Source organism: Aythya marila (assembly GCF_965140915.1).
Source record: "Aythya marila genome assembly, chromosome: 3".
In the NCBI taxonomy this organism is placed as follows: domain Eukaryota; kingdom Metazoa; phylum Chordata; class Aves; order Anseriformes; family Anatidae; genus Aythya; species Aythya marila.
The window spans coordinates 70,488,722-70,514,898 of NC_139044.1; the positions used below are offsets into that span (position 1 = coordinate 70,488,722).

The 26,177-nt window shown below is 49.6% G+C and overlaps 1 protein-coding gene across 2 annotated transcripts in view; it reads left to right on the forward strand.

Annotated features, from left to right (window-relative positions):
• The window catches only part of SOBP (sine oculis binding protein homolog), a 95,765-nt gene that overhangs the window by 34,407 nt on the left and 35,181 nt on the right, over positions 1-26,177 (forward strand). Inside the window, exon 5 of one of the 2 annotated variants that reach the window (XM_082757881.1) lies at positions 21,215-21,310. The exons of the other annotated variant lie outside the window; for it this stretch is intronic. Coding sequence (XP_082614007.1) covers positions 21,215-21,310 — 96 coding nt within the window. The remainder of the gene's footprint in view (positions 1-21,214; positions 21,311-26,177) is intronic. 2 annotated transcript variants of the gene reach the window in all.

Genomic DNA, 26,177 nt, shown 5'->3' on the forward strand with positions numbered 1-26,177 from the left:
CTGCTCCCCCTTTGTTCCCACACGGCGTATGCCCTGCTGTGGCCGTGCGCCTCCACGTCGCCCCGCAGGAAACCTGCCTTCACGCACCAAGGGGCAGAAGGTCTCGCGTGTTCTCCGCACATCAGCGTGTTCCCAGGGGAAGTGTGCCCGCGGAGGAGTGGGGAGGACGGTACAGCTGTAAGCAGCCTGCTCGCAGCTAATCAGAGCCCCAGCAGGAGCACCCTCCGAGCACAGCTGCACAATTCCCCGTGCTCTCTAGAAGGCACTGCACCCTACGTGCAGTTTCCAAGCTACATTTAACACAATTGCCCATCAGCACTTAGGAAGCAGTTACCACAGAAACCCAGCAGAGACCAATTAGTCACATGATTAAATTAATTAAAATAACCCAGGGTATCTGCCATCTTGCTTCTTTCTGCTACACGTAGCGCATGACCCAGGCAGGGCTGTAATTGGGTGGCATTATTGTGCCTTTTAATCCCGGAACCATCCTCGTACCGTGGTGGAGGTGGTCTTTGATTTCTCCTTTTCCTTCGCCCTGCCTAAATCCCTTCCCAGAGATCCGCGAAGATGCATTATGCCTCTTGTGTGGATCTGTGCCGTTGCACAAAAACATTCTCCAGCCCCCTCGATAAGCCAAGTAGTGTCGAATTTACCAAACATCAGAGTTAACAACAGCGAGATTTGTTATGTTTGGGCTAGGAGGATTTGGAAACATTTTCAATAGCGCAGTTAAGACTTTTGGAGGTCTTTAATGACAGCTCTGACAATACTTGCCAGAGAGAGCTCTGTAGTGTGCATTAGCACTTGACCTGAGGATTGTAAAGCGCTACGGAGAGGCTGTGTGTTGTGTCTTCATTCCCCAAGTAATTCTGCTATTACAGGGGGGCGCGTTTAAGTGGAACAAGCTGTCGCTGTTGTAACGCTGCTTCCTGGGAAAGACAGGCAGCCTGCTTGTTTCCTCGGCTGTTCCTAAAGCCTAGAAGCTCAGAGCCGTGGTCTGACGGGGTAAATCACTCCTTTGTCCTTGGTCCTTTGGCTGGCCCGATAATGGCATCCCCCAGACATCCGTGTCATCTAGGGTTTCCTTCTCTGACAGCCGTGTCATACTTCTGCATGCACGCAAATCATCTTTACCTGAAGCCCCATAAAACACGGGACGTTGCAATTTCCATCTTGTCAGGGGTTTCCTGCTGACTGCTCCGAAGTTACCTCGGTCCACGGCACCGATGGGGGGAAAAAAAAAATAATAAAAAAAATAATACTATTTCTGGCCACAGAGTAGAGAGCAGCTTGCCTCTCCGGAGCAGATTCCATACAAACAGACTTGACAAAATAGCATGCATAAATTACATGCCTCTGATGCATTAATTCGTGCCTACCAGAGCAAGTGGCAACAACGCCACATTTACAACGGCTGAGGATAAGATGGAAGAAAGAAAGTCTGTGGGTCTTGTGTATAAATAATCAGCAGTTACAAAAATCGTGAGTATTAGGGAAAAAAGCGAGCAGGCTTTGTGTGTGCTGTGTTGCTAAAGAGCCACGCACAAACACATTTGCTAGGCTCAGTTGGCTCTGACCAGCCCTTCGGGAAGGATGTGCGTGCCTGGCAGTGCTGAGGCACGGCTGCACCAACCTGAGGTAGGGGCTCGTCGTGAAACGAGGCCACCAGAGTCACGGTGACCAACAAACATCGCATCCACACATAAATTGCCAGCTGTACATGAAAGTAGTGCTCTGAGTGCTTCCATTTTCCCCGTGCTTGATGTGTAAATTGTCATATGCTGCTGCAGCGTGTGCAGTACCTGCTGAAAATAGCCCCTCACGTAAGGTTTGGTAACGCTATTTTTGCAGGAAGTGACAATAAGGGCACCGAAAAATAAATTCTCCGTGGGATCACCCGGTTTTACAAAGCAGTAGTCCCATGGCAATTGGCTGAATGATGCTTTTATGGAGCTGAAGTAAACTATTGGGAAATCTGCTCTGAAGATTTTCGATGCAGCAGCTTCCAGAATTAAAAAATGTCCCATAAATGCACCCGTAAAAAGGAGCACGGGAAGGATGCTTTCTGTTTCATATTTAAAGTACTTCATCAACAAACCTGCCTACTAAGTCCTGAAAGCTTTTCTTCCTTTATAACTCAGAAGAAAAGCTTCCTTTTTTTTTTTTTCAGACTAGAGAAATGAAAAGTTTTGACTGCTGTTTCTCCTCATGGTGCATAAAATAAAGGTGTCTGAGAGCAAAGGACAGACCCTTTGGTAACAGGCAAAGTGATGGCAAAATTTTAGGTAGATGTTGGAAGTTTCCAGTGGAAATAGGAGGGGAAGGGGGCTGCTTTGGTGTGTCCTCGGCATGGGTTTTTGGGTACGGGTGTCTAGTTTTTCCACAGGACAGGTCCCTTCAGCTGAGCAGTATGAAGAATGGTGATGGAAATAAAGGGTTCCTCACCCAGTTGTCTTGAGTTTCGTAAAGGAGAGAACAGTGACTAAAAGAGGTCAGTACCTACCCCTGTGCCCTGTTTGCCATGCGGGGAGCTGTGCCACCCTTTCCCAAGGACGGAGCTGGAGCAGTCCCATGCTCAGGGCTCTCCTGTAGGGGTGCTTGGGGTGTTCGCAGTGGCACTTGTGCAGTGCGGTCACTGAGGTGCATATTGGAGGTAGGGATTACAGAGAGAGAGGAGTGCCGGGGAGTGAAGAACATCACGTTTCAATTGGGGAGGTCTCGGGCAGTGGGAGGTTCGCAAAGGACTTCAGCGGGATCCAGGCTTCCTTCCTGAGAAGGTGAATAAATTAGATCTGCCCTCCTTGGAATAAAAAAAGGGAGGGTGTAAAAGGAAGCTTGACGAAGTGCAAGCAATTCTAAAATAGCTATTGTGAATGAAGGTTAGAAACGCACAGCGTATTACGTGCCAGAGCAAATGAAAGCAAATCAAGATAGCAGAAGAAATGCAGTGGAATCCTTGGTGCTAACGGCAGCGGCAGAAGCGACGCGTAAGGAGCAAGGATTCGCAAGGATTTGATTTCTGTAGGTGTTGTGAGCACCTCCTCAGTCAGGATCTGTGATGGGTCTCAGCTTGACGGCCATGCCTGGGAAGGGCAGGGCACCTCTGGCTCGCTCCTGGCCAGGCTGAAGGCAAGAGGGAGCCCAAGCCGAGTGGCAGGCAGGCAGGCGGTGTTTGGCTGACGTGATTTGAAGCAGTAGGAATGGATAAAGCATGTACTTCTGAATCATTCATGTGCAACATTTTTGAGCGGTGGAGGACACGTAGGAGAGTCTTCAGGCCTGGGTAAATAATCTGCTGCAAGACGTGCAGCACATGGGGAGGAGCGCAGTGCCCTCACGGCGTCAGGGAGGAGGCAACGCAGGTGAGAGAAGGACAAATTGGTGGGGTTCTGTTCTTCAAGAAGTCCCTCCTGCCAGTTCACAAAGCTGGGGGACCCACAGCAGCCATCAGTTGACCTCAAGTGATGTTAACAGATTAACTATTTATTTTGGAGCAGCTGTACTCACAAGTGGGTCATTGCTGTAGGCATGGACCTGCTAGTATGAAGGATGTTGCTGGTATTCCTGATGAGAAAGGGTGCGTGTCTCTCTGCCAGATGCCCAACTCAGAGCGAGGGGAGCATTTCCCAGTGCGTGGGGATAAAAGAAGAGAGGTAGGGCTGATTCCAGATCAGGCAGATGCAGGTTGTCCTGACACCGAGGCCATTTGGACAGGACCCAGTTTCCAAAACCATATCCTATATGGCTTGGGTCATCATTCAGGATTTATGCGAGCCGGACGGGACTCATTTGGCTGTTGCTCGTTTCTCCAAAATTCCTTTGTCCGAAGGCTCAGCGCTTTCTCCTTTCTCAGCAATGTTTCCATTAGTCTCGATTTCCTCTGCCTGTCCTCTGCCTCCTGCCACCAGCTTCTGCGTACTCACTGGGCTCTTCCCGTGTGTGCTACCTGCTCTTTGGGTCCTACAGAACACGCTGCCAACTGGGAACTCTGCAAGAAATCAGAAAAAAAACCTTTATGAATTCCATATCCCTAAGAGCTCTTTGGGGTCTACATCCTGACCCTTTCAAAAGCAAACCTGGGTTGGTTTCTTCAGCAGCAGGATTTTAGCCCAGGCGTCCTCGTCGAGCAGATGCAGAGCCCCGGGTGCAGGTGGCTTTGCCTTGCCTTCTGTAGGGCCAGGCGGCGATGCAGCAGGCCCGGTGAAGGAGCAGCTCTGCAGCTAGTGCCAGAGAAGATACCGAGGACAGTAAGGAAGGGTTGTCACGAGCTACCTGTGAGCTGGCTGCCTTCTCCGGAGAGCTCATTACCCTTCATCTTTCATTACCCCGGGTTATTTGCAGGTAGCACGTTCATTACCTTGGCCGTCCCCGCGTTGCTCGTGCGTGGGTGCTGAGTCGGGCTCCTCGGGGCGCAGAGCCAGGCTTTTCTTCGCCTGTTTTCGTTTCACTGCAGCGAGCTGTGGGGCTGCAGCACGGGCGGCTTAGGAGGAATTTACTCGGCACGGGAGACCGAGCGAAACGGGGAGTTTTGACTGGTCAAATGATGTGTCACATTAAAGAGCCTTTTGTCTCCGTTCAGGCTTTCTGAAACAAGACAAATGATGATATTTTCCTGTTAATTTCTGTTAATTTCTTTCCTTAATGAGTTTCATTAAAATCAAAGCTTCCGGAAGACTGAGCCATGACAGCTGTCTAAAGACTGTTTCGTTTGCTATGGGCTGTTTGGGCTGAATGATTATTTCAGCTTTGTGAGGGTTATTTCTTTAAATAAGAACAATGATACTCTGTTTGCGAGGAGAAGCGAGTGCTGCGAGGGATTCGGTATTGCCGGCTTGTAGCACTCAGGAATACCTGGGCAAAACACATCTCCCTCGGTCTGACACGTTCCTTAATGGTTTCGCTGACGGGTACAAAGGCAGCTCTTTCAGCTGGCAGGAGAGAGAGGGCTGAGGTTTTATTGGAGTAAATCAATTCTTTGAAAGAGAGAAGGGCTTTTTCTTTGCCGTTGCCTTGCTGCGAATGCGACCCAAGAACGAAAAATCGAGTCTTTCCCTTCTGCCATTCATCAAATATTGCTACAAGCTGCGTGCCCGATCCCGTGGTAGCATAATGGCAAAATAACTCAATTCTTTTGCATTTCCCATACTGTAAAACCTGCATTTTGCAACTGCTGCCGTTAAAAAGACCCGGCTTTTCCGGCGTGGTTCAGTCTTTTTGCTGTGCTGACCCTCTTGTTTTGACACGGGAATTCGGAAGGCGAGGGGTGGGAAGATGGGACGCATACAATAGCCCACTGCATCCAAGTCCGAACTGGACACTCACCACCTGTTTTGGCGAGCTGTTGCACTGAATTCCTCACCAGGCTTGCAGGAAACCCGGCTGGTTTGACAGAGCCTGTCTTCATGCCGTGGGGCTCAGATTTCAAGGCCCCAGTGGCAGATTTTTTGTTTTGGGAAAGGGAGCATTTTCTGAGATGAAGGGACCCTCTCCGCTTCCTAAATCCCCGCTCCCTGTTTCTAACCCTGTGCCCTTCCTGGGGCCGATTTTGTCACAGAGCCCCTGTGCGTTGGAGGACAGAGGCGAGCGACCTCTGCTTGAAATGAGGGTGCCGCAGAGATGGCACCTCCACGGCGGCTCTGCGTTGACCCAAAGACATCTTGGCCTTGTCAGACGACTGGGGAGCGACTCGATGACTTCCCACCTCGGTTATCATCCGCAGGGTAACAGCCAGGAAAGTCTGACACACAGGTTTTTATCACCAGCGATAAAAGGGGCTCGGATGGGGTCAGGCGCTGCAGGTCTGCGAGCAGCGGGGAGCACCTGGAGGGAGCAGGAGGATGCCCCACGGCCCTGCAGGGCACCACGGTCATCAGCGTGGCTCTGGAAGGAGTGAAAATGTTTCCTTTTCGCTGGGATTTCCAAAAGCACGTGACGAAATGAAGCAACCAGTTTCCCCGAAGGAAAGCAAACAATGGGGTTTGTTTGCCTGACCTACGCCGCTTGCGCCGGGAGCCCGGGTGAGCTTGGGGGAGCGGGGTCGTGCTCGCCCTGGGCTCCAGCACTGGTTATAAATCCAGAACCCACATCGTAACTGCTCGCTGTAATGCCTTCATTACTGCTGGGACATGATGTTAATGGGAGATTTCTGCAAGAAATCATCCCCTCTTAAAACTTTCTGCTGGTGAAAAATGGATGTAAAAGACTTAGTTCTGGCTGCTGTGATTTTCTCCTCATGCTCATGTTTATGTGATCTTCCTTTTGCTTCCTTTTTTTTTTTTTTTCCTTAAAAAAACAAACCAAAACAAGACTGCCACTTTTCAGTCTGCCCCTTTATAGGCATCCAGTGCTGAAAAAGCGTGCGTTTATGAAAGTACACACACACAGTGCCTGTTTGCTAGTTCAGCCTAAGAACCCTGGATTTAGTCTCTGCTTGATCTCAAATGCTATCATTATAGAACCAGCCACATCCAAACACTTTCCCTAAGGGACGTGCTGTCCTTCCCATCAGCTGTTGGCTTGTTTTGCGCTGGGAGTTCAGGACCTGCCTCTCTGCCTTTGCTGTTTCACGAAGTTTCACGGCAGAGGCTCGCTCCCAAACCAGGAGAGCTGTCTCGGATTTGCTTAGAGCACCCAGATTTGCTTAGAAAACCCTGGGTTGCAGGCTCTGCTCGGCTCCACGGCTAAAAGGAGCAGAAAAATTCCCTGCCTTTATGTCGGGGGCAGCCCATCTCCTGCATATCAGGCATGTATAAAGGAGCCGTGTGCTTTGTTATCACCGGAGGATCCCCTCGGAGGAGTGCTGAGGGTTTAGCCTCCTGCCAGAAGCAGTGGGTGTGTTTGCATGTTGATCCGAAGTCTGTGCTTTCAGCCTGGGTGGGTGAACCCGAAACACAATTATTTTGAGTGTGTGTTGTGCATGGATTTCTCGCTGTCTCTCCGTGATGTGAAAGCTCTTAATTGAATGTAATCCATGGAAGATTTACCCTCCTGATCAGCTTTCTCGCGGGAAGTGATTTTAACTCCTCAGATTCCAGCTGTTCCTTAAACCCACCCAGCCATCGAGCCCGTCCATTTTATTGAGAGTGTTGCACTTCTGTTTCCTGCTGAGCCCGAGACCTCGGGCCCCCTATTCTTCTGTTTTCCATACGAGTCAATCCACTGAATAACACAGGTCTTCCCTGGTGTGTGGGGAGATGAGCAAGGATGTGGAAAAAAAATGGAAGCTGGTCTGATCTCACTGATCCAACGAGGGTTGTTGAAAAAAAACCCTTTTCGGCTTTGTTCTTAAAATCCTTCTGCTTCCCGCAGTGACCCTTCTGCAGCAGCCAGCACTTAATGCCCAAGAGGGCTGAGAAAGGATTCAAAAAGAAAACAAAACCGCGTAGGCTTCTGTGAGCTCCCAGGGCGTTTGACCGGCCCCAGCTACATGTGGCAGCTCCACCCTCTCTCGAAGCAGCTCGGTTGTAGCTGTAGGACGTGGAGAGTTGCCTCGAGAGTTTCCAGTTGCTTCTCACAGACAGCGGAGCTGAAGCTAGAGGCTCACACCCAGCTACAGGTAGATGCTCACGGCAAGGCTTCGGTGTGTGTTCCTCCAAAACATCTGAAGGGAAATGCCATACCTTGGCACGGCCTCTAGGTTTTGCTTCTTTTCCATCACCACGCTCTCCTTTCCGTGGCTCTGTGCTGCATTACACCTGCTATCACAATGTGTGGCTGCCCCTAGCAAGAAACTGGGGACTGGGGGGGGTCTCCTGGAAACCAGTGGGGCTGCTGGTGGCTCTGAAGGACCTGGGTAGCAGAGCTATTCAAGCTGTAGCATCCAAGTTTGTTAACCACGTGTCCAAAGCTGGTATTTTCATTTTAAAACGTACCCTAGTTTTAATAAAGAAAATGTTAAGGGTCCCGCTGAGTGTCTAGACAAAATCATTTCCTCAGGTCTGTAATTTCCCTTCCTGCTCCTGTGTTACAGGGAAAGTGCCTGTGTAACTGGTAATACTTCAGCAAGCTCCCACTCCAGTCATGGTGTTTTCTAGGATGCTCTTTTGTCATTGTCTGAATTCCTCTGAGCAGCCCTGCATTCCTGAGCTGGGGAGGGAAAGTTTTAAACTTCTGCTGAAAGGCACCACGAGAGTGGTGACATTTCTGGCTAATTCGTGTGTCTCTATAAGTATTGCCCAAGTTGCATTCCTTGATAACCATGCAGTCGAACCCAGAAATGCAGGAAAGGTAGAAGAAAGGAAAAACTGGAATCAGAATGAAATTGATCTCTCATAAATCGTACTCCTCATTATATTTGCAGGCTTATGTTCTGAGTTGTTGAGTTTCAACAACACCAAACTCTCTCACAACACAAGTCAATGCCTGGAAAAATTGTTGTGGTGTGAACAGACACCCAGAAGGCCAGAGAAGCTGTGATCTCTTAGCTATCCAAGAGCTGTTTAATGAAAATCTTTTCCTAGAGCATGTCTAAGAAGCGAAGCTGCCCCATGTCCAGTGCCATCAGGAGGTTTGCAGGCGTGTGTTGCCCTTCCACCTCTTGGCCAACACGTAGTGTAACCAGGTGCACTGGCTGTGAGTGTGAAACTCAACCCCTGTCCCTAAAAGCCTGTCACCACTTTCAGAAACGATTTATCTACTAGTTTCTGAAAGCAGAAACAATAGCCCCAAAGGAAGCAGGAATGGCCCCAAACTCCAGCTGGAGTCAGCCTGGCAGCCCCTGCATCCCGCAGGCAAGGTTCGTGGCTCTGTCCGCCAAAGCCACCAGCTCTGCACCAGTTTCCTGAAACTATCCAAGTGTGGGAGCTTTCGTGCCGTTGCTGCTAACAGCTGGCGACCGTGTCCCCGGGGAACGGTTCGCCCTCCGTGTGGTTTCGTGTGGAGTTTTGGCCAGGGAACAGTGTGGGGACTTGTTCTGCAAAGAAGCATTTTCTTTTGTTTATGTTTCACAAATGTATTGAGCGTCTAGCGTCCTGCATTGTGAGAAACAATGCACAGTTAATGGGGAGTTAACAGCCACATTTTTGGTAACATAAAAATATCTGTTTTTTTTTTTTTTTTTTTTTTTTCTTTTTCAGTAACATAAAATATAGCAGCTTAAAAACGATCGTATGCACGACAGCCACATCTCCTTGCCCCTTGGCCATGCAGCAGGCAGGGAGGAGGGCCGTGGATGGGGGTGATGGCAGAGCCACGCGGTGTGCTCCCGTGGGGTGAGGCAGAGAAGCTAAACTTAGCCAGGGCTTGGATTTCGTCCTCTCCGGCATGGAGGGGAAGCACACAGATCAGCCCTGGCAGCTCATGGGTTCGTTCCTAGGGGATCAGGGAGGGAAAGCGATGTCTCCATTTATGGCTTTTGTGTCCAGGCAGCCCCTCTGCATCCTAAAAACACCGTCCCACCTTGTGTTTCCCTTCCCTCTTCTGCTTACTCACCACGTTTCCTCTCCTGACACCTACGCGCACATATGGAGTCCATCAGGAGGTAGGAAAGGAGGTTTGCTGTGGTCTCTCCTAGCTCAGTGCCGTACAGCAAGACGTACAAAATGCAAAATCCAGTAGCCGTGGACATGCAGGCCAAGCTCGTGTATCAAACCTCTTGCACGCTGGTCCCGCTGCCCTCATGGCAGGTCTGTAGGGGCCTGGTGGCTCCTCAGGGCGTGCTCGAGAGCTTGATGCTGGCCACTGCTGGAGACAAACCCGGCCCAGGGGTCCTTAGATCTGACCCAGCGTGGCTGCTCTTCCTCAGATTGAAATAAAGAGTCCCCATTTCAAGGTTGTAGAGGGAAAAAAAAAGCCTACACAGACATCTGGCCCAACCAGAGTTTCCTACCATATGTCTCCACCACCTTCAGCCCCGAGAGCTGGGGGAGTAGGAGGCACAGGACTGAGCACAGCTTGAAGGCCACCGCGCTGGGCAAGGAAGAGAGCTGCTTCTGCGTTTGGGCTCGTGCCCACAGCCTCCCCTCATCCCTCCCTAACATCGGAGCTGCTGTCCTAGAGCATCACAGACCCCAGGGCAGCACCAGGCCGTGCCCCAAAGCTGGGGCTGACACCCCCTCCTCGACTGGAGCCGCTCGGCTTTTCACCACACTGCCAGGAGTTGTCAGCTTTAACTCCGGCTTTTTTTTTGGCTCGTGTCGCAACCTAATAAGTTAGAGGCCAGCTTCTCCTGTCGATGTTTTTGCTGCACAGAAGGCTCCACATTTTGTAAGCTTTTACAGCACAGCTGTGCGCGGAGATAAAACAGAATGTGTATACAGTACGGCATGCATTCAGCTGATGCACTAGATTCTTCCCACCATATGTATGGAGTGGTGTGCATTTCACTCCGATACCTCACTGCCAAAACTGCCAGAAGCAAATAAACAAATGGCGGAAGAGAGACACCATATGACGCAGTGCCAGGCACATGACCGAGGCTTTCAGAAAGAGACCCCGGCTGCTTTGAAAGGATGTGTTACAGGCCAGTTTTTTTTCAGCCTCGCCTCTGCTGCGTGAAGTTTTCCGCCGCTGTACGCCGTGAAGCGTGCCGGTTGGTGGAGGACGTCGTAGATGGCCCCTTCCCGCGAGGCAGCTGATGTTTCAGCAGCTGATGTTTCAGCTCCTCGTTTCTTCGGGGCCAGTCATTCCCCGTCAGCTTTCACAAACAAGAGGAACAATGGGGGAGCACGAACGAGTCTAATTCGGGAAGGAACGCAACTGTAAAAAGACCCAACACATGCAATTAGGGTAATCAGATTAATATTAATAATAGCAACAATTCAACGATTCAGATATAAACAATGCAAGTGAGGCAAATAGTTGTTCCATCTCATTCCCCACATTAAAAAAAAAAAAAGTCACCAAGTTGCATTTCACAGAATAGATGGTGAAGATGCCTGGAATAAACTGACATGCATGCTAATTACATGGTTAGACGTAATTAATTTAAATTGTAATTCTGTTCCTAAGTACCAAAAGGCAGCTCTTTGGCTTCTCTCCTTTCTGACCAGCTGAAGAAAAGCCAACAGTGGCCACTGCTGCGGTGCTCCTCTGCCAGTGGTGCCGGGCAGCACGGCCCCATGGTGCTGCCTGGTGGCCTGCAGGCTCCGTCTTCAACATCTGAGTCCGAACAGGGCTGAACATCTTTCGGGGAATATCTTGCTAGCCCTGGCCTTTGTCTAAGCTCGGCTTTGCCGGTGGGTGTGCTCAGGCACGCAGGTGCTGGCTTCACTTCAAAGAAACTTGAGGCACAGACTGAAGCAAAGGTCAAGCCCTTTTTTGTGCTTTAACATACCCGATGGCTGGATGGAGGCAGGAGAATTGGGTCTTGGATTTTGATGGGGTCAGGTATGAAATAGAAAGTTATGTCTTTTTTTTTTTTCAGCTAGCAGCAATATTCAGTAGAGTATCAACGTGCTTAAAGTGTTTATTTAGAGCTGTTTCTTCGCTTGATGCTTCTCTACCTCCGCGCAGTGGTAGGAACAAGAGCATTGGTTTCCCCCAAGCCTTGCTGTCTCCTGCTGTAAGATATACTGTGTCCAAGATAAATGCCTCTACATCTCGGTTAAACAACAGGGAATTAGTGGAGCTGTACATGGAGGATGAGAGGCCAAAGGCCGTATTTCTACAAGTTTCTCCAGGCTTTGCTTAGACATACATGTCATTTCAACCCTGCCCTAAAATGAGATACATAATTCTCTGCGCTGGTGACAAAGGGTCGAGCTTTTGGCCTTACAGCCTGGGAGCAGAGGAACACCAGGAGGAGCACCTCACTCTGAGCATTGCAAACCCACCTGGCTGCCTCAAAGACAGCGTTTGGATGGAAGATCTGGGGGCTGCTGTGATTTTGGCAGCTCCCAGGTGCACACAGGAATGCCCTAGCCCTATCTCTTTTCTTTTAAGAGGTAGGATAGCGTATTTGTACATATATGTGTATTAACAGTGCTCAGAGTTGCAAACAGAACTGCAGTCAGATAGGCACTAGGGCTTGAAGTAAACTTTTGGGAGTGGAGAGCAGTGGATTCCTGTCAGCGCAGAAACCTGGCCAAGGATCTACCCCCAGCTGTTCCCCGTGGAAGAAAGCAGCGAGGGGAACGGGGAAGGAAAAGGTATTTTTCAGCAGATTTCATCTTACTGTGACAGAAAGGAGAAAGCTCGGAATGGGACTTTGCAAATCCCAAGGCAAGCTGGGAAGATAAATTATAGTTGCTTGCCTGAAAAGGTCTGTGTGCTCTGAACTTATGGGCTTGAGCAGACAGTTTCCTGGTTTTAGGCATGATATATGTTACTGGAGTCCCTCCGGGTGATGGAGGGGTTGCAATAGAAAATGGAAAACACAGGCAAGTTATTTAGAAATAACTTTTTTTTTGCCTGTATTTGGAGCAAGCTGAGAGGTGTTTGAGTTATGTCCTGTTTGTCAGTAGGAGTGTAGCATCCTCTGTGCCCCTAACTTTAAAGAAAAGTGGAAATCCTGGAAAAGGAGGGGGCTTCCTGATTTGTCCTACATCCACCTGTCTTTGAAAGTGAAGCTTTGAGTAAAGGCCTCAGAAATGGTGGCGGGGAGGTGGGGGGAGATGTGCTGGACGTGGTGCTAGAGCCAGAGCCAGCGGGGGTGTCTGGGAGCATAATGAATGCTGCTCACCACCAGCCAGGTTTTGCCTTTGTCCTGCTCCTGACTGTCACTATCCCGCCCTTTATTGCAGCCATTCATCACCGGGAGAAAGGCTGGGAGATGATATTAAGGTTGGAGGAGATGCCATTTGTATCACAGCTTCCCCTCCTTTCTTTTCACCCTCTCCTTGCCCGTTCTCCTGCACGTGCTCCGTTCCTGTTGGGTTTTGCCCCCCTCAGCAGACTGCTCACCCCTTCACCCAGCTCGCAGCTGATTGCCTTAATAAATATTACAGCCCCTCCGTTTTCACATGGGAATGGCCCAAGTGGCACGTCACTCGTAGCCGAGGCAGGGGGAGATTTCTGTGTTCACACTTCAAAAGGCCACAACAAATCCAGGAATAGGTTCCTGCCTGCCTGGCATCGATCACAGCGTCGCGTTTCTCGTCGTGGAGCAGCTTGCAGATGCCGCCGATTCAAGGGGAAGCCTTTCCCACCAGATCCGGTCGTTGTTTTGCCTTCCCCGCCTTTATTCAAAGCGCAGCGCTGTTCATACGCCACAAAGATGGGGATTAGGAAAAAGGGTTCGTGCAGAATGTGCCAGCTGCTGAAGTCTTATTGTTATCTTCTGTATCGATCAAGCCCCTGGTCTCTTAATTGGATATTGACTGTTGGGAGGCAAATAAGGCAAGCTGTCGGAGAGGGGAGGGATGGGGCGCGGGGTTTATCTTAATGGTATGTTGATCATTGCTAGTCTATAAAAGCCAGTGGGAGAGGAGTTCATTAAACCAGCCTGCAATTGCTTTAAAAAAAAAAAAAATAATATGCTCAGAGTCAAGATGATTAATCATATCTGTGATACCACGATCAGAGAAAATCCGCATTGTTGCTCGGGTATTTACAACGCCGGGGCTCGAAATACGCAGATGCAATGAAACAAATTCATTAGGGACAGCGATTTGTTTGGTCTGTGAGCCTTAGCTAACCGTCACCAACAGTCAAGGATTTTTAATTTTTATTTTTTTTTCCCCCCCTGTGTTGTGTTTGGTTTTTCTGCCTCCCCACATCTCTGGCAGGCTGATTGGAAATGCGTGCCTGCCCCGCGCGGGAGCCTCTCCTCTCCCCTGCGCTGGGGAATCCTGGTAGGGACGGCAGCGGTGCAGAGCAAAACTTGAGCTACCTGACAGGGAACCTCACAAAAGGCTCTGGAAAACGCTTTTACCCCATCAGTTGTAATAAGGGAGGCACGCCAAGAGGGAGGGAAAGCTCGTCGGGAGCGATCGGCTACGCCGGCGTGAGCTGCCCATTACCAAAATGGAATCTGCTGGGAAGGCTGTAGCATATTTTAATTTCTTTCCTGGCTATATTTTAGGCTGTGTATTGAATAAGTTGCAATAACTGTCAGGCAGAGTCCATTAGTGTCTCCGAATCGGGCCTGCCATGAATCAGAGGGGAGATTAGCAGGGTAGGCTCACTTTTATGAAGGTCCCATGCAGCTGTGACTTGTCGAAGAAGCGTTCAGAGGGGCAATAAACAAAGTTTATTTCGAATTATCTCAGTGTGATGCGTTCGCTGTCATATTTACTCTTTGACAATTCGGAACGGGTTATTAAAAATTTACGAGGCGGGCAGAGGTTTGTGGGCTTTGAAAAACGAGCGCTGGCCGCCGCCACCTGAACACACCTCGTCCATCACCGGGAGGGCGGCGCGGTCCCGGGGAAGCCAGGAAAAGCTGCAGAAGCTGCCTGCTTGGTGCTTATCCAGGAGAGAGGAAGGAAAAAGGTGCCTAAGTCTGGAATGTGAGGGGAAGAGGAGGCTTCATGGGGAGTTTGAGAGCGGAGGGGCAGCTCCCGGCTGGAGTCTGGGCCGCTTTCACCTGCTGGTGGGCCCCAGGCGCTGAGCTGCTCGCTCCTTCCACCCCTCGTGGAGCAGATTTTCCTTCCATTGCTCTTTCAGGATACACCGAAACTAAAATCCATCATCAGTTTTGGCCAAGTGTTTTCTAAATGATAGAAGAAGGGGCTGTAAGCGTACAGCACTGCAAGCTGCATGAGAAGAAAATCCCAATATTTTCCCAGCAGGGTGAGGAGTCCAGCAGGAAATCAGGGTTCTGCTGCACAGGATACGAAAACAAAACTGGGAGAGAAAAAGGTGTACTGAATCCAGAAAGCTGAATCTTTCTTTTTTTTTTTTTTTTTCTTTTTGGTGCAAGTTTTGAGTGTCTTTTAAACACAGTAGGATGAAAGTTATGAGTTTAGCAGGCACCAGGGTAGCGCTGTTATTAGTATTTCCTTTTGATTCCCTTATAATATTACCTACATTATAATAGAATTTGCAGCTTGCATTTTAAATACAAACTGTGGATAATTTTGTACCACAAAATTGAGTGAAAAATGTAATACGTAAAGCTGTACCATTCTGAGGCACAGCCCTTGGAGGAAAAGCATTATTTAAAGGAAGAAAAGATCCATAAATAACTGTTTATCAGATTTGCAGGCACATTTGTTCAGAGTTTTTGGTGTGCTTCAGTTATGCAAGAAAATGAACGTGACATTCTTCGGTTGCTTTGACAAGGATAATTTCAGAAACGCTGCCCTATCATTCCACAAATTGGCACCTTCTCCTTCTTTGTCGTAATGCATTTTTCTGGGGCAGCTTTCCTCAGCAAAACTGCCTGTTTCCCAGGAGTTTTCACACCTGTTCAGAAAGGGACAACGAGGAGGAGTGGGATGGATTTAGGTAGGAGAGCAGCTTCGACCTGGCGACCATTTATTTTTCAAGTCAGAGAGCATTTCTTGTGTCAGCACGGTGGAGGAGGCTGCAGGGTGTTTGGAGTGATGCAGTTTCTCCCGTTTTAATCACACGAGCCAGATCCCTGCCTCCCTCAGCCGTTTCCACACCGAACCTTTTCCTCGCTGTGTGGATGTAAAACGCCTTTCTAACCCAGTCTGCCGTCAGTGCTGTTGTGTCCAGACTTTGCATTTGCTTTTGGTAGCCGTAGAAGTTCAGTGGCAACTAAAATTTGAGCAAAGGCTGGAGTCTGGGTCCAGGTTCAGCACCGTCCATCATGGACATACCACAGGAAAGCATCAGCAGCTGTTTCCAAGAGACAGGCAGACCAAAGGGTCTCATTTCTTGTTGAGGATGCCTTCAGGGAGTTGAACCCCAGGCTCTGCTCTTGGACGGCCTCTTTGCAGGGCCATCTCCCTTCCTCCTCTGCGGTGATGCAGCTTTGCTTGCTCTGCAGGGGACTGCCTGCGGGCTCCCAGTCCTGATGCTGATGCTGCTCCTCGCCTCTGCTCGCTGGTGTCTCCCTCCAGGGTAGGCGAGACCTCGGCTCCCGGCTTAAATAGCGGCGCTGAGGCTGTGGGAGAGGAGCAGCGAAAGAAGCTGGCCAAAGCCCTCCTGGTTTCCTTCCGTGCACTTAATAAAGAAGTTACAAGAGGGCACGTTCCCAATTTCTTTTTAACTTTGTAGATCACCTCCAGCAGACAGATTGTCTCGTGGACCACTTCCCCTCCCCTTGGCGATCAGATGACATTCCTGCGGTGGCTACAGCAGTTGCTTACATGGAAAAATAACATTAGGAAAGTATTTAATGTATTTTTAGCTGTCTTTAAATGCATTTTAGCAGCTGGAAACAAGGGGAGCTAGTACCACATGACCTGCAGGCTCTCCAGAGGCCACCCCCGAGTGCTCAGAGAGCAGGGAGCCCCCGGGCTGGGGAGCAGTGAGTAGCGTGGGCACCCCTTGCCTGGGCAAAGAAATCACAGCCGTAGGGGTTAGTGGGCAGAGAGCAAGCTAATGGTCTCTGCTCACTCCAAAGCTATGCGATTCGGGAAAATCCCAAAGTCCTTGCAAGGAGAAAACCTCCCGTAGAATATTAGCAGGGGCTTCCCCAAGGGAAGGGCTCGCTCCCTGCGGTGTCCTCTCCAGGCTGTGCTCCTGGCCAGGCTCCGCTCCTGACCCTGGGCTGCCACCAAGCCCCAGGCCAGGCCAGAGCGAGTACGTTAACATTTCTGGAAAGAAAATGCTCAACAGATGGAAGCTGAGTACTATTTTTACCGTTGCTGGTGCAGCAAATGCAGGGACCATGTCAATTGATTATGTGGGACAGCAGCAGCCCACGGGAACTAGAATTTCAAGGATTAGGGTCTCCCCGAGGATTGCTGCGGCTTGCAGCGAGATGTCTTTGGAGGAGGAGGAATTCCTCGCCCCTCTGGCCAGAGGGATAACCTCTGTGGGGAGAACAAACCGGGCTTTCTGCCCCCATCTGAGGGGGCAGCCTCCCAGGACAAGTATTAGGGGCGATGTGAACTTCCTCCGCTCATCGCAACGGGCTGCAAGCCTTGCAGGAGCTGTCTGCACTTCGGTAGCAGCGGTGTTTTGACTTTCCCAGCTTTTTTTGTCCTCCCAGAGATGCTCAGCTAATATGTCTGGGGGTGACCGTCACATGATTCACCCGTTTTAAAGGACATTTCGGGAAATTAGGTGGCAATTTTATACTGAGTAAGCAGCCTAATATTCTGTCGCTCTGCATTACTCAATTGGCCGTCGCTCCAAGAAATTAGATGTTAGGTGGTTTCGGTTAAGTGGCATCAAACTTTTTGTGGACCGAGCAGTAGGATTTCATGGCAAAAGCATTGTCCCGTTTTAATGAAAGCTTCGCATTAACAAGTTCCATCTTGATAAATTATTCTGTTCAGCCTGCCTTGTGACTTACGCTCTCTGAAGATCCTGCCCTTAATATTAAAATGCAAGCACAGATTTCCTCTCCCAGTACTAAGGCTGCGTGAAAAGCCACTGAAGCTAAGAAATCCCCTGTCTGGATCAAGATAATTTTTCTCTGAGAAGGAGAAACAAATATCCGTGCTGAAATTGAAGCACTGTGGAGAGGAGGAAATTCTGCTGTAGATTATTCTTCCTCCTTCTTGTTAAAAAAAGAAATCTCGACTTAATATATAGTCTGTTTCCAAACTACAGGCATCTTTCACAAATATAGGCTGCTTGGCTTAGGAACAGATAGCACAGTTTGTGTAGCCAAAGATAGTTGTCATGATGCACTTATTAATGAGTACACATATCTCTGAACATCAAATGCTGTGCTATTTTCAGAGAGGTCCTTTCAGATCGCTCTTTCTGTTCTTTTTCAAATTATTTTTCCTTACCCTTCCTGCCATCTTCCTTCAAAGCTCGGGGGCAGGAAACAGCAAGGGAAGGGACCTGGGAGAGGAGATGTGCTCCTCCATCCTGTTTCCCCAAGTCAGGAGCTACGCCGTGCATGTCATTCCTGACAGATGTTCGCCTAATCTGCTCTTAAAAACCTCCCATGATGGGCCTTTGACAGCCTCCTTAGGCAATCTACTCCGGAGCTTTGCTGTACCTATCATTAAGAAGGGTTTCCTGATATCTAACCTGCAATTAAAGGCCGTGATTTCCTGTGCTACCCGTCATCACGCTGACCCTGCAGTCAAGCCAGCTCCACCAAGGCAGCTGTAGATCTTCCCTGCCATCAGCACTCCCTGGGTAATGTGCTCTCCTCTGCCAGAAGTCTCTGGCGTGGCGGTGGCCAGGTTTCCCTCTCGGATCCTACCCAGCTGGCCAGCTTAGGCTATCAAAGGGGGAGACCTGAAGTCCCAGGAGAGGCGCTGCCACAGAAAAGTTGCAGCAGATGTCTGGTGATAAAACTTCGAATGCTTACTGTGGGCTCCCAGGGCTCAGAATAAGTCCTAAAACCTTTTTTCTCCTGGAACGAAACGTGCTGTGAGAGCAGTCGTACCATACATTGCATACATGCAATCAATTGCAGGGAGCGCTTTGGGCGTGCAATTTTTGATGAGAGCATTTCTGTAACAATTGAGGAGTTGAAAAGCACTTAAAACATCACAGGGATGACAGGTTAGGCTTGCATTTTTTCCCCCCGGTTGCTTCCTTTTAAACCAAATACATCCCACGGCGGTGGGGCCTGCTGGAGAAGCTGTAGGTGCCAGTGTGCAGGGGGGCTGAGGCAGGTGCTTGCTGGCGTGCAGCAGTGATTGAGGGCGAGCCAGTACAGATACAGGCATATCGCAATATTGCAATGACAAGATAAACTCCGAGCCACTCATAACACGCTTCCAACAGCGCTGAACGTTGTAAGAGTCTTTCCTCCTACAAATTATTTACAACGGGAAGATGGTGGTGATGAATTCCTGTAAGGCAACAGGGGAAATAATTCTGACGGCTCAGGACAGGTATTTTTTACCACGGAAAGGAGCTAGCTGAGTATACGTTTGCTGCCTGAGTAAATGATGATAGCAGTATGCAGCTAAACTGGTTTTAAGACGAAGAAATTTTGGTGGCATCCAGAGTTAAATGACACGAGGGTGGGTAAGCAGGGAGCACGTTGCTGTCAGCAGACCTCAGCTAGCCTTTGTTTAACCAGCAATTTTGGCAAGCGGGTCAAGGTCAGCGGGGCTTTGTCTCTGTATTTTGACACGTGCACCGCAAACACCCCAATATCCATTTCACGTTGTGAGGTGCCTGCGCCGACACCGTGCCCCCGGGACAGGCTGCGACGTGCAGCCCGGCGCGTGCACGACATCTACCGCAGTGCCAAGGTAGGATTTCGGGAGCCTGGGGGCACTGACAGCATCCCTGCCCCACGTAGGGTCCTGCCTGTCCCCTGTCACCTGGCCACGTGCAGGTTTTTCTTCCTCCACAAGCATTTTTGCGGGGCTGGCAGCTGCCTTTCTGTCTGCGCAAGGCATTGCTGAGCCGCTCGTCCCCCCGTTGAGTTGTAGGGTGCTTGGAAGGGCTTCAGTGAGCTGGCCGTGTTCCTTCACTCAGGAGAAAAAAAGGACAAAATTTGTTTGCAAAATGAGCTTTTTAATTATTTTTTATTATCATTTTTCATGAAACAGTTTTGGATTGGGTGTTCCAGGCAGTATGGGAGGTGACCTTATCGCGTGGGAGAGGTCTCAGCTTCAGGCTAACAACTAGAAGAATACATTTCTGCCTTTGTCCATAGAAAAGGGATTTCAGGTGCTCGGGAACGCTCTGCCTCTTCTTTGTGGTTCGAAGGCAGAATATTTAAACATTTCCCACCCTGCAGCCACTGAGGCAGTGAAAGACAAAACCCACAAGCTGCTCTGATAGGCACATAACAAGCTGCCTGCTTCTTGTACGAACACACAGGTGTAGGTGCCACTTGAAATACACTTTCGGAGAAGCTTGGTGCTTTTAAAAATCGCATTATCTCTGGCGTGCAGAGTTTGGTAACTCCGCAGGACGGCCGAGCAGAGGCCCGAGGCACAGTTGGTGTTAGTCGATGAGGTCTAATGGCGTCGCGTCTTCCCCAACACCCCCCAGCGCCGCCAGCCCGCTGCTCCCCTTCCCCAGCCCTGCTCTAGAGGAGCCTCTCTGGGGGCAAACAAGCGCGAGGTGCAAAATATCTTCCACAAATGCCAACGCTAAAAACGTCCCCGCGCCGGGAGTGTGACACACGGCGAGAGGCAGCCGCGTGAGGCGGGGACGGGTCGGCAGCGCTGAGGCCTAGGTCCCCACACGTCACCCTCACCACAGGGCCCCCCGCCATGTCCCCTCCTTGTCACCCCCTCTCCCAGCCCTCCGTCCTCCTCCCCCCCAGCTCGTCGGGGCTTATTTAAATAAGCAGGCTGGCAGGGAGCCAGGATCTCATCATTTTAATGCAGTGTAAAAAAGGGAACGCGCATAATTATATGCGAGCCATATGCGAGGGAGACAGCTCAGCTGCGAAATTTCGGGGAGGCTGCGAGAGGGAGAGAGCGAGCAGGCAGGGATCAGATGAGATGGAGCGGAACAGAGTGCAAGTGTCACCCAAATGAACAGTGTAATGAGCGCGCTGCCGACACTCCTCCTCTCACCCACGGCTCCCTTTCGCTTCAGCCCGAAACCAGAGAGCGCCGCAGACGAGGAGGCAAATGCCGTCTGCAGGCAGTGGTGCTAATGGGCTCTGTTAATGTCTCCATTTAAACTTCGGCTTTCTTAATTAACGGTGCAGCTCCAAATAAGCAGGAACTTTTCATGCATCTTCGTAATTAAATATTTTTACCGCCTCTGATTGAAGGATCGCTGCTCTTGCTAGATGATTGCTCCTTTCAGGACTTCGCTTAAGCACGGAGGGGGAGTCCATTGATCTCCACTAGTGTTACATGTAAACCATGAAGTATGAAAACTTACTTATTTTTTTTTTTTGGCCTTGATGTTAAACTGAAAAATACATTCTCTAGGGATTGCTTACGCATGTCAAAAAGTTTGAACGAGTACGTATGTAATGTAATCCTGAAAAATGCAATGGAGTGTATTGAAACCCTGAAGTTACTCACGGTTTCCAGCTCACATATTTCATTTGGGGGTTGTCTTTTGTTGTTCTAATTATTACACTGCAATGCATTTGCATGTTCAACCTACGCTGGGTAAGAAAGCAGCACCCCAAGTTCTCGTATCTAAGAGGGGTACTGCGTATTTAAGCAAACTCTTTAATAATGTTGTATTTGGGGATTCCCGTCTGTTTTAATGATCTGAGCTGTTATGCTTTTAGCTATTTTTTTTTTTCCTTCCATTATTTGTAAGTCCCTAAATAGGCCATTATATTTCCCTTCAGGCTAGAGATGAAGATGGACATGCTGAAAATTTTCCCCAGCAGCACTATGCTAAGGAAACTCCAAGACTTGCCTTCAAGAATAACTGCGAACTACTTGTAAGAATAACATACTTACAACAAGTCTAGATTGTTACTTTAGCACAGTGAAAACCGTTTTATTTTTTTCTGAAAGGCTTTTGTTCATTATGACATACATTATGAAATATTACAGTTTTTTTTTCTTTTTTTTTCTTTTTTTTCTTTTTTTTTTTTTTTTTCCTGTTTAGCATTGTCATGCTAGTTCTGGTATCCGTGAACAATAATTTTAAGATCTCAAATTGCTTGAAAATCTCGTGTGTTTGATGACAGAACGTGAGCGGCCTTGTGGCCCTGCCTGGCTGGGCACGGTGCATGGGGGTGAGCTGGGTCGGGGGTGGCTGGGAGAGCCTCCGAGGACCCCCAGACCCCTGGAAACCCTCCGAGATCCCTCAGACCCTCCAGCCCCCTCGCCCCCATCCACCTCCCGGCTCTGCATCGCCTCGGGCGCCTGTGGCTGTGCAGGGCTGGCAGGCAGCGCTCCCGTAGGGCTCAGCTCTTCCTCCACCTCCCAGCCCTCTCCTCGCCTCTCCTCTGCTGCGGGGAAAGAGCGAAAGCCAGGAAAGCACTGACAGGGAGCCTGGAGTGTTTACGAGCCGAAGGAGAGCCGATATCAGCTGCGAAAGGATCTCTGTTCCAAGGCAGGGTTAATTCGCTGTTCATTTTAGCATTTGCAGCTAGGCAAGATTAAAAGCAAGCAGGAATGCCTATTATATTTCTATTAAATGAATCTGTTGGGACCTAATGTTCTTGATTAGCTTGCGAAAATGAGTGCTCCACGATGAGTTTTTCTGTTTACCTAAAGTAAACAGAGACTGAATTGCAATATATTTAAAAGAGATTCACGCACTGCGCTTGAAAATGGAGTCTTAGATGAAGCGGTAGGTCTCTCCCTCACACTCGCCTTTCTTCTTGGCCGTACCTAAGTAAAATGTGTCACTTGGCTAACTGGAAACATTTGCAGAGAACTGTAACGCTGGGTTAGATTTTGGAACAACCCACAGCGCCTTTTTTCTAATTTTAATGCTCGGGAGGGGGGTGGTGGTGGCAGAGCAAGCTGCACTCCCACCGCACCGAAACCCGCGTCCGCCTCCCCTGCAGCAAACATGGGACTAAACGACAGCCTTGGCCCAGGGGGGATGTCCAGAGGAGCTGAGCCCCTGAGCTGGCGTGACCCAGCATAGGAAGCAGCTCCGAGATTACTGAACTTTGTGAGGGATGTCCAGACTCTGCTGTCCCTTTGAGACAGGCTTGGCACTTGTACTGGGGGACCATAGGCTGATGTACCCCCCAGAGCATCCCTAGTGCTGAGCCATCCCCCACTGGGTTATGACAGAGTATTTAGAGCCAGATGTGTCACTCGGAAGGGTCAAGAGGTTCCCCGTGTAGTTCCCCAGACCAAAAGGGATTTGAGCCTTACGACCCAATCTTGCTTCCTCTTGAATCCTTTGCGAAGTTCCTGTTGGTTTCAGGGGCAACAGGGTTGCGTCCTAAGGCGAGGACACGAGGCAAACACAAAAAGGGATTCCCCGCTGTAGTCACAATTACTGTGCCAAGCAAGTGGAGCGGTTTCTTCAAGGCCAGGCTTAATTACTGTGCCCCAGCTCAGGCCAGGTCTGAGGAACCATCGCAGCCCACCACGTGCCCCTGAGGACAGCAGGGCTCTCAGTGCTGCAGGAGTTCAGGGCTAGGGTCGTGAGACAACACAACGGCATGTATACAAAATAAGAAATGTGTTATTTTGACTGAAAATCTGCTTTATCTTTAGTGCAAGCTATCAAAGAACCAATTAACCCCCCTTGTACTGTTAAAATCAAGCATTCTTTCGGTGCCCAGTTAATTATTCCTCCATCAGTATGCATGTAAGTTGCTGCATTGTTATAGCGCTTCTGTGCCTGGCAAAAGCTCAAATCATCCAAGTTAGTCTTTCATGTGCTTTTTTGGACAAGTTTCAGTTCTTGTTTAAGGAAGTAATAAAAGCAATTTGTCATAGCTCTATTTTTCCTATGCGATTGGAAACAAAATTGGCAGGGATGGAACCTGTGCTCAATTCGCATGCGGGGGGGGAAAAAAAAATAGACAAATGATGAGTATATACCTCTGCTGTCTTTAAAGGTGTATTTTAGGAGTTTTCAGTGAATATCCAATGCTGGGCTGTGATGTGGCTTTGGTGGGGGGGGTCTGGTGTTATTATTTGTTGAAGATGCTCCATGTTTCGCAGCGAGGTAGTGGTTTGTCTTCTGTATTTGCACTTTTTTGGAAACAATGCTATGTTAACATGTGCTTGAGAGTCAAATGAATTGCACGGGAACTGGTCAGTAAGACGGTGTCTTTCTCCTGAAGGCTAGTTGGTATTCCTGTGTTTTCACTAGCAGCTATCTCCTCGGGTGGGGAGAGGGAAAAAATACGAGGGAAAGGAGTGGGGACAGCTGCTTCCTCTAGAAAACATTTCTCCAGTGCTAATACCTTACCCAGGCTCTACCAGTGCAAGGCAGATGCTGACTTCTTGCTGTTGGAGGAGCGGATAGCTGAGATTTTGGAAGGAAAGAGAAACTGAAACTCGTTTGTGCTTTGGAGAACCGGGAAATCCTTGGAGTTTTCTTAGCGCAGCCAAGAGCAAGTGCAGTGATAGCCTGTCAGGTGAGCTGGGAAGCCGAGGCTCAGAAGTGCTTTCTTTGCTTTAGGGTTGAGCTGCCATTTTCCAGCAGGGCTTGCTCCAGCGAGCGCGGGCTGGGGAGATGCTCGTGCTCCGGGGGCGCTGCCAGGAGGGATGCAGGGGCCGGGCGCTGCTGGCTCTGCACGCCAGGAGCCGAGCTACACGGGCTGCATGCTAATAGCCTGGGTCACGGGCAGCAGCGAGAGCTTTAACTCCTCACGACTTGGAGGGATTTGAAAGCGCAGCAGCCCGCGGTATTGCAGGCTGTGTGCTCTCTTCCTTGCTCGTACCTCGGAGGAGGAGGTGCTTTGGGCAGAGAGGTGCTGCTCAGCCATGTGCTTTGTTTTGAAACAGAGAGAGATGAAATGGGAAGAAGAACGAGTTACAGTTTGGGCAAAATAACCCCCTGAGTGCTTACGGTGGTTGTGCGCGTGAGGAGAAGCAGAGACAATTCAAGGTTTTGGTTGGCACAGAAAGCCATTGTGCAGTTATGGGATTAGGCGAGGGTATTCACGCCCCGTGTTAAATCCAGATTTGTCCTGTGTCACGCTGGGTGTTGTAGAGCACGGAAGGCAAAAGCGGATGAGATGCTCCAGTCATTGAGGACATAAAATTTCCCCTGTGAGCTTTTCAGCGGCTTTGAGGATCCCGTTTTCTTAAGGTTAGCTACCCGTGATAAATACTGGGAACTGCATAATACAAAATTTCTTTTTAAAGAGCCGGGCCAGCGTGCTGTTCTGGCCAGCTAGCCACCCTACTGCCGTAGGCACTCCTTCAGGATTTTAATTTCTTATTCCACGAGTGGCTGGAAGCTTTCCTGTTAGGCTGGAAGCTTTCCTTTTAGGCCCATCTCTTCGCTTCCACGCGGCAGAGGCAGAATATCGTCCTCTGGAAGCTGATTGTAAAAGAGCAGTGCAGGCCAGCGCACAGTGGATGTGGGCAGAGAGATGGGATTAGCTGCTGAGAAAGGGCAGGCTGGGATGAAAAGGCCGCTGAAAAGACCGCAGCCCCAGCCCCAGCCAGCTGAAATTCCTCAGCCATTGCCTAGAGAAAGGGAAAATCCATCTGGCACCTACCCAGGTTAGTCAGGGCAGGAAGAGCCATGCTTGGGTGCCTTTTAACAAAAGTGGGAAAGAAAAAAAAAAAAAACAACCAGCGGCTCGTCCTTCCCCCCTCCTGGCTGCCCAGAATATGGAGTCAAGGTTTCGGAGCGGCGCGCTGCTGGGTGAGCGCAGGAGGGCCTGATGGGTTAAGGAAATGAAACGCCAGGTTGCTTTCCAGATCATTTGTTTATGGAGATGAGCCGAGCACCACCCACCACTCTGGGATTAGATGTAAAGCAAGCAAACAACAAAACAAAATATAAACACCCTGAAAAAAAAAAGAAAAAAATATCATTTCCAGGCCCACACCCAGCCGCGAGCCGTGGTTTTGCTGCAGTAAAAGCGTGGCCTTTTTCTCTCTGAAATCAAAGTGTGCTCCTAGCAGTTCTGCTCGGGGAGGATAAATTTGGGACTCCAGTGCGCGATGAGCTAGGAGAGAGTCCTGGTGTTTGGAGGCTGTTCTGTAAAAGACACAAAATGACACACGCTTATCCCCTCGCTTCCCCTTCCCCCCTTTCTGTTGCCCTAGCGGAGAGAGGAGCAAAAGCAGAGCCCACCTGGGGTAGCTCTCCCTTCTGCTTTCAGGTTCAAGCCAGCAGAGGGAGAGGGAGAGCACCTCCTCGGCCTCAACTCCTCAGCCTCATCCAAGGCTGGGACACCGGGGCTTTCTGCCCGCAGCCCCACGGCTCACAGGGCCCTGGGGACACCTCCAGCCTTCAAGGCACGTCCCCACTTGGGACATTTTCCAGCCAGGTGGCGTCGTCACACGAGGATGTGACACTTAGCGCTGGGTGAGCACGAGCTTGGCTGTCCTCAGCAGGAGGCAGCCTGCTAGTTTTTGACATTAGCATTATTATTGTTGCAAAAAACAAAGAAGAAACACGCATTTGTTAAAAAGGCAAATAATTAAAACCCCATTACTGCTCCAGTTCTGTCATCTTCCTTCCCAGAACCAGCACTAGATATTTTACTAATAAATGTGCAATTATTGGTGACCTCGGAATCATTTCTCCACCCTTAATTTCTCCTCGCTGCAACGCTGTGTTTTATTGCTCTGTTTTTATTTTTCGCTTTACTCCTTGCTTTCCTCATTTGCTGTGTTCACTGAAATTATAATTTTCATATTAAG